The following is a 21,684-nucleotide window of genomic DNA, read 5'->3' on the forward strand; positions in this document are numbered from 1 at the left end:
ATCAAACTGTTAAGGAGAGCTAGAAACACTCAAGATTAAGTAAACAGGAAACTTAAAATTGAGTTAAATAATGATTTATTTATGTTCCATGGGCGTAGAATATTGACGGGCGAGTAACTTAGTTGGTAGAGTGGTTACTGGGAAGTCCCTAGTTCAGTCTCGAGTAGTAGCGGGAATTTTCTCTTTTCCAAATCTTCATAAAGGCCCCGGAGTTCAATCAGCCTACTGCCAAAATGAGAGGAGTGGATCAGGACAGCACGTTTGCACATCTCCTTTTTATGTTAGGTTAGGTTCTTTTCAAACTGAAATGACGAGTGAAACGTACAGTTAAAATTACTCTAACCTAACCTAACCTAACCTAACCTAACTTAACATAAAAAGGTTAGGTTAGGTTAGAGTAATTTTAACTGTCCTATGCTTCACTCGTCATTTCAGTTTGAAAAGAACCTAACCTAACATAAAAAGGAGATGTGCAAACGTGCTGTCCTGATCCACTCCTAAAATGAGTACCGGATTTTTTCCTGAGGTCAAAAGCGGTCGGAGCCGTCCACACCACCTTATCGAGATAATGAAAACATGTAACTGTACCTGCACTACCCCCACGTACATTCGTGGCGCCTGAAAGGAAATACAGTTGAACCTGACATGCGTATATCAAGGGGAAAAGAAAATACTACTTGTAACTCAGAATTACTTTGAAATCAGATTTAGATATTTTTTACCGGAAAAATAAACAAGACAATGGACCTAGAAATGTAAAACTTCACAAACTGGCGTCTCGTCAGCCCACGCGAGTTGTGTGGATATAAAGGGAAAAGTTGAGACGGTGTCGGGTGGAGTTCCTGGGTAGCTCAGTTGATAGAGCGCTGGTACGTTCAACCAGAGGTCCCGGGATCGATACACGGCCCCGGAACAATTTTTCCCTTGAAATTGTTCAAATCTGCTTTACAGGGAGCTTTACCTGAAAAACTAGATTTGCATAATATACTGCGTACGTTAACAGAAACCCACAATTCCAAGTCACACAGAGATTGTGCGCACTCGATGTGGATCTCTGGCGTCTCGTCAGCCCACGCGAGTTGTGTGGATATAAAGGGAAAAGTTGAGACGGTGTCGGGTGGAGTTCCTGGGTAGCTCAGTTGGTAGAGCGCTGGTACGTTCAACCAGAGGTCCCGGGATCGATACACGGCCCCGGAACAATTTTTCCCTTGAAATTGTTCAAATCTGCTTTACAGGGAGCTTTACCTGAAAGACTAGATTTGCAAAATATAATGCACTAAAAGAGAAAATACTGTACAGTATTACCATTTTAAACTCTGTCCTGCTTCAAAGAAGTCAGATAATGTGGTAAATGTTAGTTTTACTTATTCAATGCATTTAGTGTAATGTACTCGGGAACTACTGTTATAGACTGATTGCGATTGGTTCTACTGTACGTCACATACCACAAATGCTACGGCGCATATAGCAGCTGACCGCCTTCCGAAATGCCGTCTAGTCTAGCGTTACAGTAAAGTGCTTTGAAATAAAATTTCACCAATTTTACAAATTTATAATGTATTTTATTCCTCTGTATACGAATAATATATATGTATATTTTTTGCAGAATTTCCTCAAAATATTATTACATAGGACATAACGGAATGAAAATAAGCAAAATATATTGTCTTTAAGATACTCCTGTTTAGAAATTCCTGTAACGACCTAATCACAAAACATGCTGAACTAAGTTTGGAGTTTATTTCTTTAATATGGTTTTTCAAGTTTAATATATAAGGTTATTCAAAAGTAAGTTCCCATTTTGAAGTGGTAATAAGTTTATCAAATTTTTAGATCCCACAAAAATAAAAACACCAGTTTGTTCGTAAAGAAGTGAGATTTTATTAAAACACGAAAAATTTAAACCACCACCGTATTGTTCAGTAAGAAATAGTCTATCTTCTACGCTATAAACGGCATTAGTAAGCACATTCCTAGGGATGTTTTCAATGACATCCGATATTGACTGTTTCACTTCCTCACCTGTAGTAGGGCTAATAAGAAATACTTTTCTTTTAGATAACCCCATAACCAGTAGGTAATCACCTGGATTTATGTCTGGTGACCTAGAAGGCCAATTGTTCGCAAAATGCCTACTGTGTTGCGAAATAGTGTTTTTACGTTATTGTGTATGTGAGGTGGGGCAACTGTTTTGCATCTTTTCATGAACTGTATTACTAATTTTGCACCTTAAAATACAGAATATTGAGTTTCCTTCCAAACAACAATCACAAAAATTATTTTACACATATTTACATGAAACGAAAGTGAGGTTTTCAGGAAAGTATTTTTTAAGTAATAGGGTGTCTTATGTTATTTCTGGAAATTTCCTCTTGGAATATAATGTTAGGATAAACGATTTATTTTAATTGAATATGCAATAAGTTACAGTTGAGTAGATATACAGTTTGTTTCAATATTAATGGTTCATATACAGTAGACTTAATAACAGCTTTCAGTATTTGTTTCAATGATTATGTAAACTTCAGGTTTGTTTCGAGCATTTGAGACACAATCAGAAAGTAAACGTGACTATTGGAGTAACTTCAGATTCTTGTATTTTATGAATAATCAGTTAGTTTCGGCGTACCATGCTGCCGTTTTGCTTACCTATCAAATACGTTAACACAAAAAATTGTTGTGCGTTACTTTTCGATCCTCCTATGTATATTCTCTGCTGGGCCAAATTTACCCTTAATGGGCAAATAACAGAGGAAATAAGCAATAATATATATAGCTACAACTTTTATAACTCTTATTTTCTTCCTTTTTAGTCTTGGTACTCTAAGTTTTCTTCGACTTTGTAGCCTCGGTGGATGTGGATTCCATTCTGATGTTTCTGGATATTTTATTTGGCTTCATTTTCAGCTGTAAAGGTGGCATGTTAGGTAGTGGTCTCAACAATGTAATTGGAAATAATTGGAACTTTTTGAGCCATTTTGAAACATCGTGCCATTGCGGCATCTGCCTCCATTGGGGCCATAGCAACATTTTTCGGAACTTTTGCAGCAGCGATAAAATTGCCTCCTGTTGTCTTGGAGTCCAAGGCACGTAGTTTTGTGGTTCAGATATTTCGTTGAGATTGGTGTCAAATCCATCGTAAAACTTTTTCGGTCTTGTAATTCTTCTGCGAAAGGACCCCCTGTGCTGCATTGTATCTGGATCGTGTGCTATGTCTGATTGAGGGTATTCGTACACTATTCGCTTCTTCTGTACTGGCTTTACATTTGTCTTTCGCTTATGTCCTTGCCTGTGTCGATGCCTCGATTTAAATTTTGGCGACGCCCGGGTATCTGAACTCTTAGACCGATGTGGTTTATTTTTGTCTCTTTCATCAATCCTGATATCGACATCATAGGAATGAGTTTGTCTTTCTTTACTGAATTTATTTTGTTGCTGCCGATCATTTCCAACGTGATTGTCTCCTGTTTTGGATTCTTCAGTGTCGTCGTATCTGAAATTTATTGCGTTTTTACCAATCTTATCCAAATCAACGTCTAGGTTATAGGTTACATTCTTAAGTTTGTCCAAGTCATCCCAAGAGATATCTGCCTGAGCCTGCTTCTTTCTGCGATAATGAGGTTTTAATTGAGTCTTGAATGATTCGGCAATGCTATTACTTTTTACCAGCGGAAATCCTGTAACAGTTGAATTCCATTATCAGGTGCAAGGAACATGCTCGTAGACAAAAATTATAGTACATGTGTAAACCATATTCACTTTAGACGTGAAACATCTATGATCGAGGTAGAAAAGAGAAAGATTGTAATGTTTTGACATCAAAAGTTTACTCTGACGTCACTCGTGGTACCAGGGAAACAAGTATAAAAGTGTCGCTCAATTCTCTATTTGAATAGGTGGATTCCAAAACCAACTAAATCGTTTTTGGTGATCTTTATCTATGCTGCTTAGTATGTTCTCCTATACATTACATTTATACAATACATTTAAGGAAAGGTTGAGAAGATTAGACTGAAAATGTAACTGTAGGTGCAGTGTAATTATCTAAGTTGTGTCATGTAATTAATTAAGATTATATTTAATTTAGTTGATATGTAAATAAATTAAGGTGATATGTAATTAATTAAGATGATATGTAATTAAGTTGATTTGTAATTACTTAAATTGGTAATAGTTGGGTGAAATAGAAGTACTTATAAGTTAGGTTTACTTTTGCTTATTGTAGGCGTTATTATAGAACAGTTTTTATTTATAGTCCTAGGTTTATTGCATCTACTTATTTATAGTTAGGAATAAATTTAGGCTTATTTTATTTTATTTTTTTATTTTTCTTTTATTGCTGTAGTCAAAAAAATCTGAAAGTTAGAATTTATAAACCAGTTATATTACCGGTTGTTCTATATGGTTGTGAAGCTTGGACTCTCACTTTGAGAGAGGAACAGAGATTAAGGGTGTTTGAGAATAAGGTTCTCAGGGAAATATTTGGGGCTAAGAGGGATGAAGTTACAGGAGAATGGAGAAAGTTACACAACGCAGAGCTGCACGCATTGTATTCTTCACCTGACATAATTAGGAACATTAAATCCAGACGCTTGAGATGGGCAGGGCATGTAGCAAGTATGGGTGAATTCAGAAATGCATATAGAGTGTTAGTTGGGAGGCCGGAGAGAAAAAGACCTTTGGGGAGGCCGAGACGTAGATGGGAAGATAATATTAAAATGGATTTGAAGGAGGTGGGATATGATGATAGAGACTGGATCAATCTTGCTCAGGATAGGGATCAATGGCGGGCTTATGTGAGGGGGGCAATGAACCTCCGGGTTCCTTAAAAGCCAATAAGTAAGTAATTATTGTATAATTGTAATGGTATTATTGTGTATTATATATAACTGCCACGGGTGTATATCCAATTGTAGTGTTAATAAATAAATGAATAAATAAATAAATACATACATACATACATACATACATACATACATACATACATACATACATACATACATACATACATACATACATACATACATACATACGATCCCAATTGTAAATATCAAATTGTACATTTTGTAACGGTTGCATGTAATGTTACTACTGTAACGGGGCATGCAGATGTATTCTCAATAAAATAAAATAAAATACATACCGGTACATACATACATACATACATACATACATACATACATACATACATACGATCCCAATTGTAAATATCAAATTGTACATTTTGTAACGGTTGCATGTAATGTTACTACTGTAACGGGGCATGCAGATGTATTCTCAATAAAATAAAATAAAATACATACCGGTACATACATACATACATACATACATACATACATACATACATACATACATACGATCCCAATTGTAAATATCAAATTGTACATTTTGTAACGGTTGCATGTAATGTTACTACTGTAACGGGGCATGCAGATGTATTCTCAATAAAATAAAATAAAATACATACCGGTACATACATACATACATACATACATACATACATACATACATACATACGATCCCAATTGTAAATATCAAATTGTACATTTTGTAACGGTTGCATGTAATGTTACTACTGTAACGGGGCATGCAGATGTATTCTCAATAAAATAAAATAAAATACATACCGGTACATACATACATACATACATACATACATACATACATACATACATACGATCCCAATTGTAAATATCAAATTGTACATTTTGTAACGGTTGCATGTAATGTTACTACTGTAACGGGGCATGCAGATGTATTCTCAATAAAATAAAATAAAATACATACCGGTACATACATACATACATACATACATACATACATACATACATACATACGATCCCAATTGTAAATATCAAATTGTACATTTTGTAACGGTTGCATGTAATGTTACTACTGTAACGGGGCATGCAGATGTATTCTCAATAAAATAAAATAAAATACATACCGGTACATACATACATACATACATACATACATACATACATACATACATACATACGATCCCAATTGTAAATATCAAATTGTACATTTTGTAACGGTTGCATGTAATGTTACTACTGTAACGGGGCATGCAGATGTATTCTCAATAAAATAAAATAAAATACATACCGGTACATACATACATACATACATACATACATACATACATACGATCCCAATTGTAAATATCAAATTGTACATTTTGTAACGGTTGCATGTAATGTTACTACTGTAACGGGGCATGCAGATGTATTCTCAATAAAATAAAATAAAATACATACCGGTACATACATACATACATACATACATACATACATACATACATACATACATACATACGATCCCAATTGTAAATATCAAATTGTACATTTTGTAACGGTTGCATGTAATGTTACTACTGTAACGGGGCATGCAGATGTATTCTCAATAAAATAAAATAAAATACATACCGGTACATACATACATACATACATACATACATACATACATACATACATACATACGATCCCAATTGTAAATATCAAATTGTACATTTTGTAACGGTTGCATGTAATGTTACTACTGTAACGGGGCATGCAGATGTATTCTCAATAAAATAAAATAAAATACATACCGGTACATACATACATACATACATACATACATACATACATACATACATACATACGATCCCAATTGTAAATATCAAATTGTACATTTTGTAACGGTTGCATGTAATGTTACTACTGTAACGGGGCATGCAGATGTATTCTCAATAAAATAAAATAAAATACATACCGGTACATACATACATACATACATACATACATACATACATACATACATACATACGATCCCAATTGTAAATATCAAATTGTACATTTTGTAACGGTTGCATGTAATGTTACTACTGTAACGGGGCATGCAGATGTATTCTCAATAAAATAAAATAAAATACATACCGGTACATACATACATACATACATACATACATACATACATACATACATACGATCCCAATTGTAAATATCAAATTGTACATTTTGTAACGGTTGCATGTAATGTTACTACTGTAACGGGGCATGCAGATGTATTCTCAATAAAATAAAATAAAATACATACCGGTACATACATACATACATACATACATACATACATACATACATACATACGATCCCAATTGTAAATATCAAATTGTACATTTTGTAACGGTTGCATGTAATGTTACTACTGTAACGGGGCATGCAGATGTATTCTCAATAAAATAAAATAAAATACATACCGGTACATACATACATACATACATACATACATACATACATACATACATACATACGATCCCAATTGTAAATATCAAATTGTACATTTTGTAACGGTTGCATGTAATGTTACTACTGTAACGGGGCATGCAGATGTATTCTCAATAAAATAAAATAAAATACATACCGGTACATACATACATACATACATACATACATACATACATACATACATACATACGATCCCAATTGTAAATATCAAATTGTACATTTTGTAACGGTTGCATGTAATGTTACTACTGTAACGGGGCATGCAGATGTATTCTCAATAAAATAAAATAAAATACATACCGGTACATACATACATACATACATACATACATACATACATACATACATACGATCCCAATTGTAAATATCAAATTGTACATTTTGTAACGGTTGCATGTAATGTTACTACTGTAACGGGGCATGCAGATGTATTCTCAATAAAATAAAATAAAATACATACCGGTACATACATACATACATACATACATACATACATACATACATACATACATACATACGATCCCAATTGTAAATATCAAATTGTACATTTTGTAACGGTTGCATGTAATGTTACTACTGTAACGGGGCATGCAGATGTATTCTCAATAAAATAAAATAAAATACATACCGGTACATACATACATACATACATACATACATACATACATACATACATACATACATACATACATACATACGATTCCAATTTTAAATATCAAATTGTACGTTTTGTAACGGTTGCATGTAATGTTACTACTGTAACGGGGCATGCAGATGTATTCTCAATAAAATAAAATAAAATACATACCGGTACATACATACATACATACATACATACATACATACATGCATACATACATACGATCCCAATTGTAAATATCAAATTGTACATTTTGTAACGGTTGCATGTAATGTTACTACTGTAACGGGGCATGCAGATGTATTCTCAATAAAATAAAATAAAATACATACCGGTACATACATACATACATACATACATACATACATACATACATACATACATACATACGATCCCAATTGTAAATATCAAATTGTACATTTTGTAACGGTTGCATGTAATGTTACTACTGTAACGGGGCATGCAGATGTATTCTCAATAAAATAAAATAAAATACATACCGGTACATACATACATACATACATACATACATACATACATACATACATACATACATACATACGATCCCAATTGTAAATATCAAATTGTACATTTTGTAACGGTTGCATGTAATGTTACTACTGTAACGGGGCATGCAGATGTATTCTCAATAAAATAAAATAAAATACATACCGGTACATACATACATACATACATACATACATACATACATGCATACATACATACGATCCCAATTGTAAATATCAAATTGTACATTTTGTAACGGTTGCATGTAATGTTACTACTGTAACGGGGCATGCAGATGTATTCTCAATAAAATAAAATAAAATACATACCGGTACATACATACATACATACATACATACATACATACATACATACATACATACATACGATCCCAATTGTAAATATCAAATTGTACATTTTGTAACGGTTGCATGTAATGTTACTACTGTAACGGGGCATGCAGATGTATTCTCAATAAAATAAAATAAAATACATACCGGTACATACATACATACATACATACATACATACATACATACATACATACATACATACATACGATCCCAATTGTAAATATCAAATTGTACATTTTGTAACGGTTGCATGTAATGTTACTACTGTAACGGGGCATGCAGATGTATTCTCAATAAAATAAAATAAAATACATACCGGTACATACATACATACATACATACATACATACATACATACATACATACATACATACGATCCCAATTGTAAATATCAAATTGTACATTTTGTAACGGTTGCATGTAATGTTACTACTGTAACGGGGCATGCAGATGTATTCTCAATAAAATAAAATAAAATACATACCGGTACATACATACATACATACATACATACATACATACATACATACATACGATTCCAATTTTAAATATCAAATTGTACGTTTTGTAACGGTTGCATGTAATGTTACTACTGTAACGGGGCATGCAGATGTATTCTCAATAAAATAAAATAAAATACATACCGGTACATACATACATACATACATACATACATACATACATGCATACATACATACGATCCCAATTGTAAATATCAAATTGTACATTTTGTAACGGTTGCATGTAATGTTACTACTGTAACGGGGCATGCAGATGTATTCTCAATAAAATAAAATAAAATACATACCGGTACATACATACATACATACATACATACATACATACATACATACATACATACATACATACGATCCCAATTGTAAATATCAAATTGTACATTTTGTAACGGTTGCATGTAATGTTACTACTGTAACGGGGCATGCAGATGTATTCTCAATAAAATAAAATAAAATACATACCGGTACATACATACATACATACATACATACATACATACATACATACATACGATCCCAATTGTAAATATCAAATTGTACATTTTGTAACGGTTGCATGTAATGTTACTACTGTAACGGGGCATGCAGATGTATTCTCAATAAAATAAAATAAAATACATACCGGTACATACATACATACATACATACATACATACATACATACATACATACGATCCCAATTGTAAATATCAAATTGTACATTTTGTAACGGTTGCATGTAATGTTACTACTGTAACGGGGCATGCAGATGTATTCTCAATAAAATAAAATAAAATACATACCGGTACATACATACATACATACATACATACATACATACATACATACATACATACATACATACATACATACGATTCCAATTTTAAATATCAAATTGTACGTTTTGTAACGGTTGCATGTAATGTTACTACTGTAACGGGGCATGCAGATGTATTCTCAATAAAATAAAATAAAATACATACCGGTACATACATACATACATACATACATACATACATACATACATGCATACATACATACGATCCCAATTGTAAATATCAAATTGTAGATTTTGTAACGGTTGCATGTAATGTTACTACTGTAACGGGGCATGCAGATGTATTCTCAATAAAATAAAATAAAATACATACCGGTACATACATACATACATACATACATACATACATACATACATACATACGATCCCAATTGTAAATATCAAATTGTACATTTTGTAACGGTTGCATGTAATGTTACTACTGTAACGGGGCATGCAGATGTATTCTCAATAAAATAAAATAAAATACATACCGGTACATACATACATACATACATACATACATACATACATACATACATACGATCCCAATTGTAAATATCAAATTGTACATTTTGTAACGGTTGCATGTAATGTTACTACTGTAACGGGGCATGCAGATGTATTCTCAATAAAATAAAATAAAATACATACCGGTACATACATACATACATACATACATACATACATACATACATACATACGATCCCAATTGTAAATATCAAATTGTACATTTTGTAACGGTTGCATGTAATGTTACTACTGTAACGGGGCATGCAGATGTATTCTCAATAAAATAAAATAAAATACATACCGGTACATACATACATACATACATACATACATACATACATACATACATACATACGATCCCAATTGTAAATATCAAATTGTACATTTTGTAACGGTTGCATGTAATGTTACTACTGTAACGGGGCATGCAGATGTATTCTCAATAAAATAAAATAAAATACATACCGGTACATACATACATACATACATACATACATACATACATACATACGATCCCAATTGTAAATATCAAATTGTACATTTTGTAACGGTTGCATGTAATGTTACTACTGTAACGGGGCATGCAGATGTATTCTCAATAAAATAAAATAAAATACATACCGGTACATACATACATACATACATACATACATACATACATACATACATACGATCCCAATTGTAAATATCAAATTGTACATTTTGTAACGGTTGCATGTAATGTTACTACTGTAACGGGGCATGCAGATGTATTCTCAATAAAATAAAATAAAATACATACCGGTACATACATACATACATACATACATACATACATACATACATACGATCCCAATTGTAAATATCAAATTGTACATTTTGTAACGGTTGCATGTAATGTTACTACTGTAACGGGGCATGCAGATGTATTCTCAATAAAATAAAATAAAATACATACCGGTACATACATACATACATACATACATACATACATACATACATACATACGATCCCAATTGTAAATATCAAATTGTACATTTTGTAACGGTTGCATGTAATGTTACTACTGTAACGGGGCATGCAGATGTATTCTCAATAAAATAAAATAAAATACATACCGGTACATACATACATACATACATACATACATACATACATACATACATACGATCCCAATTGTAAATATCAAATTGTACATTTTGTAACGGTTGCATGTAATGTTACTACTGTAACGGGGCATGCAGATGTATTCTCAATAAAATAAAATAAAATACATACCGGTACATACATACATACATACATACATACATACATACATACATACATACGATCCCAATTGTAAATATCAAATTGTACATTTTGTAACGGTTGCATGTAATGTTACTACTGTAACGGGGCATGCAGATGTATTCTCAATAAAATAAAATAAAATACATACCGGTACATACATACATACATACATACATACATACATACATACATACATACGATCCCAATTGTAAATATCAAATTGTACATTTTGTAACGGTTGCATGTAATGTTACTACTGTAACGGGGCATGCAGATGTATTCTCAATAAAATAAAATAAAATACATACCGGTACATACATACATACATACATACATACATACATACATACATACGATCCCAATTGTAAATATCAAATTGTACATTTTGTAACGGTTGCATGTAATGTTACTACTGTAACGGGGCATGCAGATGTATTCTCAATAAAATAAAATAAAATACATACCGGTACATACATACATACATACATACATACATACATACATACATACATACGATCCCAATTGTAAATATCAAATTGTACATTTTGTAACGGTTGCATGTAATGTTACTACTGTAACGGGGCATGCAGATGTATTCTCAATAAAATAAAATAAAATACATACCGGTACATACATACATACATACATACATACATACATACATACATACATACGATCCCAATTGTAAATATCAAATTGTACATTTTGTAACGGTTGCATGTAATGTTACTACTGTAACGGGGCATGCAGATGTATTCTCAATAAAATAAAATAAAATACATACCGGTACATACATACATACATACATACATACATACATACATACATACATACGATCCCAATTGTAAATATCAAATTGTACATTTTGTAACGGTTGCATGTAATGTTACTACTGTAACGGGGCATGCAGATGTATTCTCAATAAAATAAAATAAAATACATACCGGTACATACATACATACATACATACATACATACATACATACATACATACGATCCCAATTGTAAATATCAAATTGTACATTTTGTAACGGTTGCATGTAATGTTACTACTGTAACGGGGCATGCAGATGTATTCTCAATAAAATAAAATAAAATACATACCGGTACATACATACATACATACATACATACATACATACATACATACATACATACATACGATCCCAATTGTAAATATCAAATTGTACATTTTGTAACGGTTGCATGTAATGTTACTACTGTAACGGGGCATGCAGATGTATTCTCAATAAAATAAAATAAAATACATACCGGTACATACATACATACATACTGTACATACATACATACATACATACATACATACATACATACATACATACATACATACATACATACATACATACATACATACATACATACATACATACATACATACATACATACATACATACATACATGTTACACAATTCTAATGACAGAATATAAATCAAATCCAACTAATGCATGTCGATTTTAAATGTCAAAATTGACGGTGTTCCCAAATCCAACTAAGTCAACTGTTGTTTTTTTTTTCCAAACCCAACTAAGTCGGTGCGCATGCGCACTGACTATCGACACAGCTGACTTAGCAGTGTTTGGTGCGTTTTATTTCAGTCCATCTATTGTAGTTGCACGTTGCAGTTCGCTACTAATATTCCTGATGTAATATTAAAAAATACCATTAGCTTTGGAAACAGGAATGATGTTCTTAAACTGATGAAATACATACCCGAGGAAAATAGTAAAGCCAAACAATTTTATGAACAAGCACTGAAGCAACTTGAAGGGGATAATGATAATACTGTTCGTATGTATGACGAAGAAAAGCAATTTGTTTAAATGAAAAATAAAAAATTGTAAAATTTCATATTGAAATTAATATGTACATATTAAGTTCAATTAATATAGGAATAAATAAGTTAAATTTCAAATTCAGTAAAAATAGAACATTGCTATATTCAATTCAACCATTTTCAATTTATGTAAATGTAAAATCTACGTTACAACTAATGGTATGTAATAAGATAAGTATTTGTCATAATACCTACAGTGTAATATTTTTTTTTCGGTTAACACAGCATTTGCATTCCAATTCTTTATTTCTGTAAATGGAAAATGTAATATTCCATGTTAAAACTAACACGTAAAACGTTTTACAGTATTTAGTAATAAATACGTGAAACATTTTCTTGAGTTAGCACAGCATACTTGAATTAACCAGTATAGGGAAATAGTCTGAATTTTTTTCCAAATCAAACTAAGTCATGACTTAGTGCAATTTTGAACAAAAACACGCGCCTATAAATTGTAAGATATAAACGTAATTGCCACAAATATTTCGTAATGTCATATCTGTGTTATGACGGATATGGTACAACCACAGTCTAGTACATACAGTCGCGAAGCTCAATACGTAGTAAATATGCAAACATTAGATAGTTGCTCACCACTAGGATCGCTAATATCGCCTCATTACAGGCAATGCAAAATAGAACCGTCACAGTCTATTGTTTCTAGCACCCTCAAAACTCAAGCTTCGTGACTGTATATAGTAGACTGTGGTACAACGTAAATTACTCAGACAATCAGCGCCAAAATAATTATTTCAGTTTTATTGCTCTCCTGAAAAAAGTAGTTTTTTGACTTAATTGGTTTTAGAATCCACCTCTTCATTTCATGTTTATATATAGGGGAGCCACTTACACTGGAAGTTAATCAGGGTAAACGGTTTCGCAGATGGGTACAATGATCTTAAAAATTAGAATGGAGTCATGAGAGTAAATATTCTCCGGTCATTAAATTCACTCATTATGGATCTATCCAGAGCTTCTTCAGTTACAAGCCGGAGCCATACGTCGGCAACACTGTAATTAACTGTCAACCGGAGGCCTACTTTCCAGAACGCGTGTTTGTGCTAATGCCGATTTTCAATGTAAATTAATGTTACAATATAAGTGTGTGTCGATGGAAAATTATGATCGCTGTCGTACCAAACGTTAATTGTTGATGTATTATAAACTAAGTGCGTGTTGGCGATAAAAACAAGACAATAAATGAAAATATGGCTGCAGTCATTAGCAATTTTTACGGTTATTATTAATGACAAAGTGATTGACAATTCTTCTAAATATTAAATATTGTATAAACTACATTTTTATAGTGGTTGTGGTGTATCAGAATTCTAGCCAAATTGTTGGGTCTCACCTGCTATATCAAAGTTACGCCGTTCATTTTCAAGTTCATTGTAAACAGCTGTTTTGTGATCCCATAAATGTTACAGTTTTGTTGAAGATTCGGAATGCCTGCTATACGTCAGAACTACCTATAATTTGTAGGTGCATACACTCAATTTGTTGGTTTTCAAGGTTTGTTTATTAACATTATTTCTTTTGCAATAAATTAGTTATAAACATGTTTGTTTCCACTTCGTATTTACAGGATTTAAAGTTCGCTGAGTTTACGCTAATTGGCATATACTTAATAGATGATGTGTTTTGTTACGTATTATGCTGAAAGTATGTTTCTTCATTTTTTCATAGATCTTTATACTTGACCTAACTGTATTTACATCCTCATACTTTTTTATAATATGTCAGTAATTTCCTCTGTTTATGTTTGTATTTTAGTTGCATAATTTACGTTCTTAGCTTGTTTTCTGTAGTTATATTTATTTAAAATTATACCGTATTTTAAAACGTTTATAACAAATTATTCAGGATAACAATTTTGTTATGGTGACTGGCCAGGTTCAGGCTAAAACTGGCTTCCTGGGCATCTGAAATATTCATAGAAAAGCACGACAGAAAAGCACATGAGATTAAAATGTTTATGATATCCTAGACCTTTCACGTCAGAGGTGAAACAACTTAAAGCGGCCAAACATTGTCAATTTACTAGCCACATAATGGTTAATTGATTGGAATAGAGTATTGCGTAAGTATGTCGTTATTTTATTTATTTTTGGTACAAGTAACATTTCTTTAAGTATTTATTTATTTATTTTGCCTTGTACCATCAATAAAAAACACGTATGTTTTTAATTTTTTTTTAAGTTATAAGAGGCTGTATGCAAGTACTTATGCGCTATTCTGAAACTCAAATAAATTACCATTTCGCATTCCGTAATAAATTACGTACATTAATACACTGAAATTTGATCATATGCACTTAGTTTTGTATCAATTAATGTCGAAAATGTACATGTGACAACGAAATCAAAGCACTAAAACGTCAAACGTCATGCCTTTATTTCGCCTCCGCCCGCCTGCACTCAGCGTTGCCAAACCTACCCATGCTCCGGCTTGTAACTGCAGATGGCTGTGATCTATCCCTTTTTTATCCATGTTTTTCTGGAATGTCGGAAGTTATATGTTCAAAGTGTTCGAATGAATAAAAATGTGGAGGAGGGAAATGTCTTGTTTATATGCTTTCTACTAAATCGACAGAGCATGTACTGACGAATCCACACACCCTGGAAGAACTGAATTTTAACATTCAATAGGAGACTGCCGGATTGTCACAACGAGAACTACAGCCGAGAATACGGCCTGTTTTAGGACCTTCTTTCACAAAACCAGCAAATAAGTAACTTTGTAACTGTTTTTATTGAATAAATTGTCGACCTGGTTGGCAAGTTGGTATAGCGCTAGCCTTCTATGCCCAAGGTTGCGGGTTCGATCCCGGCCAGGTCGATGGCATTTAAGTGTGCTTAAATGCGACAGGCTCATGTCAGTAGATTTACTGGCATGTAAAAGAACTCCTGCGGGACAAAATTCCGGCACATCCGGCGACGCTGATATAACCTCTGCAGTTGCGAGCGTCGTTAAATAAAACATAACATTTGAATAAATTGTTAAGGAAACTGTATATGTATGGTTGCATCTCAACCATTCTACGATAACCGTACATGGAAACGAGCGCAACACTCGACGATAATGCAAACGCTACGCGCTGGTTCGTACTTAAATGACTCACCCTGTATATGCAATTTAAATTTTATATAAAAACTAGCCGTACCCGTGCGCTCCGCTGCACCCGTTAGAAATAAATATAAAGTAATTACATAATTAAAATAGGACGCTTGATCCTGGGAACATTCCTGTTTGATAGAAGGATAAATCGTTTAATATGTTACTTAATTTAAATTGTATTTAAAATATTAAAATGCTATCATTTTGATCCACAGATCAACTCATTTGGTGCAATGACAATTCCTTTAACATGTTTCTTAATTGTTATTACGAATTATTTTTGGAAAAGCGAAAATTAACACAACAATTTTGGCTACAGATTTTATATTATATTATATTATGTAAAAAGTGTGTTGATAATGGATGTACTAGAATTAGAAAGTTTTTAATTTGTTGTGGGAGCTCTTGAATCTCAGGAGGAACAGTTTTTACAACAGCGCAACAAAATCTGCTTGGCTCATTACCCAATTTTTTTGCATTGCATTTATTGCATATATATATATATATATATATATATTATGTATTTTAACACGATTCAATTGAGCATAGTTAAAATTTGAATTATAAAATAATGGATTGCTAAGCTAATGTACTATTACTACATACTAAATCAATACACTCTCGTTGTTCGTTAATTCTCTGAGATAAAAATGAATATGTTTCATAAACATTATCTTAAGAAATACAGGAAATGAATATACAGAATAACCTATCAAGTTTTCTGTGCGTAAGAAGCTATTTTAATCTTACCTGTCCTCAATTCACTCACAAGTTACTGTAATAACATTATAGCATTATGTCCATCCAGGGAAACTACACTTTCCAATGATGAAATAATAATTAATTATACAAATCGGTTAATTTAGCTTCCGATATTATTACTTCATACAAACACAGAAACATTGTCTGTAGGCTATGTTTCATAGCTTTCGATTGTTGTGTCCAAGGCCCCTTATAGACGAGGTCATTTCTTTTTTATTTCAATACAGCGCCTTAAATGCCAGTTATTTTAATTTTAAAACTCATTTATCTCATTAAATATCAGTCCTATCAAAATTTTTCAAAGAATAAAACTTATCAGAAATTATTTATAAAGAAAATTTTGTTATGTAACATTTTTCATAAAAATCAATAATAAGCCAGATATTTCGATTTATTTAATTCAGGCCCCCTTATAACCCCCCTTTTAAATAACGTATTTAGAATTCCATATAGCCTAAAATCTAAGTTACAACGAAGTTAATTTATATTCCAATTTTCATCCAAATCCGTTCAGCCATTATCGCGTGAAAAGGTAACAGACAGACAGACAGACAGACAGACAGACAGACAGACAGACAGACAGACAGACAGACAAGACAGATAGACAGACAGACAGACATACAAACAAAAATTTAAAAATAGCGATTTTCGGTTTCAGGATAGATAATTATACATGTTAACACCAATTATTTTTAGAAAATCGAAAATTACCAGAAAAATTTTGGCTACAGATTTATTATTAGTATAGATATTACGTTGAATAATTTCGAGGGAAAAATTGTTCCGGAGCCGGGTATCGAACCCGGGACCTTTGGATAAACCAAAGGTCCCGGGTTCGATACCCGGCTCCGGAACAATTTTTCCCTCGAAATTATTCAAATCAACTTTACAGGGAGTTATACCTGAAATCTTGATTTGCATAGATATTACGTTGTTAATATCTTACGTGTAGGTTTCTGTGCACTGTTCGTTTCCTTGCATTCCAATGGTCGTAACTGAAATAAATAAAATATTCATTTATTGTGGGCTATTTTATTTAATGGCTACAGAAGAAGAAGAAGCCGTATCAGAAGACGAAAACGATTTTATGTTTTAAGGAAAGAAGTTGAATTAGCGCTTAGGGAAATGAAGAATGGGAAAGCAACAGGAGTCGATGGAATTCCCACTGAATTAGTGAAGTGCTTGGGTGAAGACAAGAAGCAAATTCTATCATTATGCAACGAAATATATGAGTAAGGCGGCTAGCCTGAAGATTTTACGGAGGCAATGTTGCTTCCAATACCGAAGAAAAATAATGCCAAGAAATGTAACGAGGTCAGGAATATCAGCCTGATATCGCACTCGGCGAAGATTCTTTTGCGAATACTGAATCGACGTTTATGTTATAAGGCATGGATGGGCATCGTGCCTCACTTAAGAATTTGTGCCTCACTGACCTTCACAGAGCTTATCGCTCTGAGTGACATCATCTTCACAGTCCTCGTTCCTCCCTCACGTAGCTTCTAGGCGTGGGCAGGTTCCATATTAGTTTCATAAGCAATATCAGTGGTGGCATAATGGCATTATCAAATCAGTGTGTACGCGTTAGAAAACGATTATTTCATGAGAAATGGAAGAGTTTTTTTGCTGTTTAGAAGGGGAGAACATATGATGTGTGTTATGCTCGAAAATCCTATTAGGCATTAATAAATCTAATATACAATGACATTACTCCTTATGTCATAAAGAACATGCTGAATTAGAAGGTAAGACAAATTAAACGTTATTTTTCTTACTATTCCGAAGAAATTTTATGATCTTAACATTTGGATAGTATACTAAATATGACATTATAACTTAAACACACTGCATTAAAAGCTACGAGGAATTAAATGTTGTTTGTACGTATTATTTCCAAAAGAAATTTATAAAAAAAAATATTAAATGTGCGTAGAAAAGGAAATATGATTTTCTGAAATTAATTTAGGTCGAGAACGTGCAAATCTATTAAGTAATCTTGATAAACGCCAGAATATTCAAGAAAATAAACGTAGACAACGTGATGGAATATTATTGGCTAGTTACGCAATTTCTCGCCTGTGATTTAAATCAATTCAATGATGGAGAAATAGTAAAGAGGTTTATGATTAAAGCTGCCGAATTAATTTTCCAAATTGAATAAAAGTTTTCGAGTCTCTCGCGTTAACCAAGCGCTTTCCTAATAATTCGCCACTGACCGCCTTAGCGATTACGACAAGGTGACGCAGGTCACAGCAGTTTATATTTCCCATCCTACTCTGCAGTCTCCTCTCCTAGTAAACAAACTATTTCAAATCGAGTGCCTCACGTAACCGAAAATTATGCCCATGTATGTTATAAGGTGAAAGAACAGTTGAAAGAAGATCAGTTGGCTTCAGGAAGGGAAAAGGTACGAGAGATGCAATTGGATTGCTACGAACGATCGGCGAAAGATACCTAGAGAAGAATAAAGAAGTGTATATAGTATTTGTGGACATAGAAAAGGCGTTTGACAGAGTGGATTGGAATAAACTGACGGGGGTCCTAAAGAAAATTGGCGTGGATCGGAAAGAGAAGAGGCTGTTCAGTAACCTTTATACGAAACAACGAGTGAACGTCAGGATAGGAGAAGAAATGTCAGAAGGAAGTGAAATAGGGAGAGAAGTACGTCTAGGATGTCCTTTGTCAGCTACCCTCATCAACATCTACTTGGAGGATTTAGTGAAGAACTGTTTTCAGAACATGGGAGGAGTGACGGCAAGAGGAAGAAGAATAAAGTACCATATACATACCATATACAGACATATAATAATGATGGAGACGAGATGAGAGGACATAGCACGAAGTCAGCGTAATCTCAGGTCACTACCTCTATGTTGGCAACAGAATGAAAAATAATTACTTGACTGTACGAATGAAGTTGTTTGGTCTTAAAACAATACATAATTTACCGAGGAAAATTTCCATACGTAAACGTGAAATGATAATGTAATGAATTGTAAGTCTATTGTCTAAGTTAAATGTGCTAATTTAACTTCCCGGGACATTCATTGAAATTTCCGCCAGATAATTTTTACAATGAGATTTTAAATGCAAAGAGCGACAACCTTCAGTAAAAATACATATACCATCTCGCAAGTAATGCGTTACTACATTCTCAATAAAACTTCTTTTAAGAGAGGAGATGGATGAAAATATATCGATGATTTCTGGTCAAACATTACTTTTTCATTTTTCTGCAAGATATAAATTCTATACAGTGGAAGAGTGACATAGCTGTGCAGATGGAAGGGGAAAATAGAATACATGAAAATAAATAAATAAATAAATATAAAAATAAATAAATAAATAAATAAATAAATAAACAAACAAACAAACAAACAAACAAATAAATAAATAAATAAATAAATAAATAAACAAATAAATAAATAAACAAATAAATAAATAAATAAATAAATAAATAAATAAATAAATAAATAAATAAATAAATAAATAAATAAATAAATAAATAAATAAATAAATAAATAAGTAAATAAATAAATAACTATGTAAGTAAATAGATAAATAGATAGATAAATGAATAAGTAAATAAATAAATAAGTAAATAAGTGAGTAAATAAATAAATAAGTACATAAATAAATAAACAAATAAATAAGTAAATAAGTAATTAAGTAACTAAGTAAGTAAATAGATAGATAGATAGATAGATAGATAGATAGCTAGATAGATAGATAGATAGATAGATAGATAAGGAAATAAGTAAATAAATAAATAAGTAAATAAATAAATAAGTAAATAATAAATAAATAAGTAAATAAATAAATAAGTACATAAATAAATAAACAAATAAATAAATAAGTAAATAAATAAATAAGTAAATAAATAAATAAATAAGTAAATAAGTAAATGAATGAATGAATGAATAAATAAATAAAGTAAACATGCAAGCAGGCAGGCAAATAACAATTTATGCATTTTGTACGTGCATGGTTAATTGGAAAATTAAGCTTAAAATCTGTGTTGTTTGACAACAGCGCGTCCCCGCGCACGAAAGCACAAGCACACTCTGTCTGAACAGCAGAGT

At 32.3% G+C, this 21,684-nt stretch overlaps 1 protein-coding gene across 1 annotated transcript; it reads right to left on the reverse strand.

The window, feature by feature from the left end:
* Nucleotides 1-2,410: 2,410 nt before the first annotated feature.
* LOC138702315 (uncharacterized) lies at nucleotides 2,411-20,480 on the reverse strand. Its single transcript, XM_069829905.1, has 3 exons — nucleotides 20,392-20,480; nucleotides 18,549-18,597; nucleotides 2,411-3,677 (listed from the first exon to the last, which is right to left on the reverse strand). The coding sequence occupies exons 1-3, from the start codon at nucleotides 20,434-20,436 to the stop codon at nucleotides 2,824-2,826; spliced, it is 948 nt and encodes a 315-aa protein (XP_069686006.1). The 5' UTR covers nucleotides 20,437-20,480; the 3' UTR covers nucleotides 2,411-2,823.
* Between the last annotated feature and the right edge of the window lie 1,204 nt (nucleotides 20,481-21,684).

The sequence above is a fragment of the Periplaneta americana genome, chromosome 6 (assembly GCF_040183065.1).
Source record: "Periplaneta americana isolate PAMFEO1 chromosome 6, P.americana_PAMFEO1_priV1, whole genome shotgun sequence".
In the NCBI taxonomy this organism is placed as follows: Eukaryota; Metazoa; Arthropoda; class Insecta; order Blattodea; family Blattidae; genus Periplaneta; species Periplaneta americana.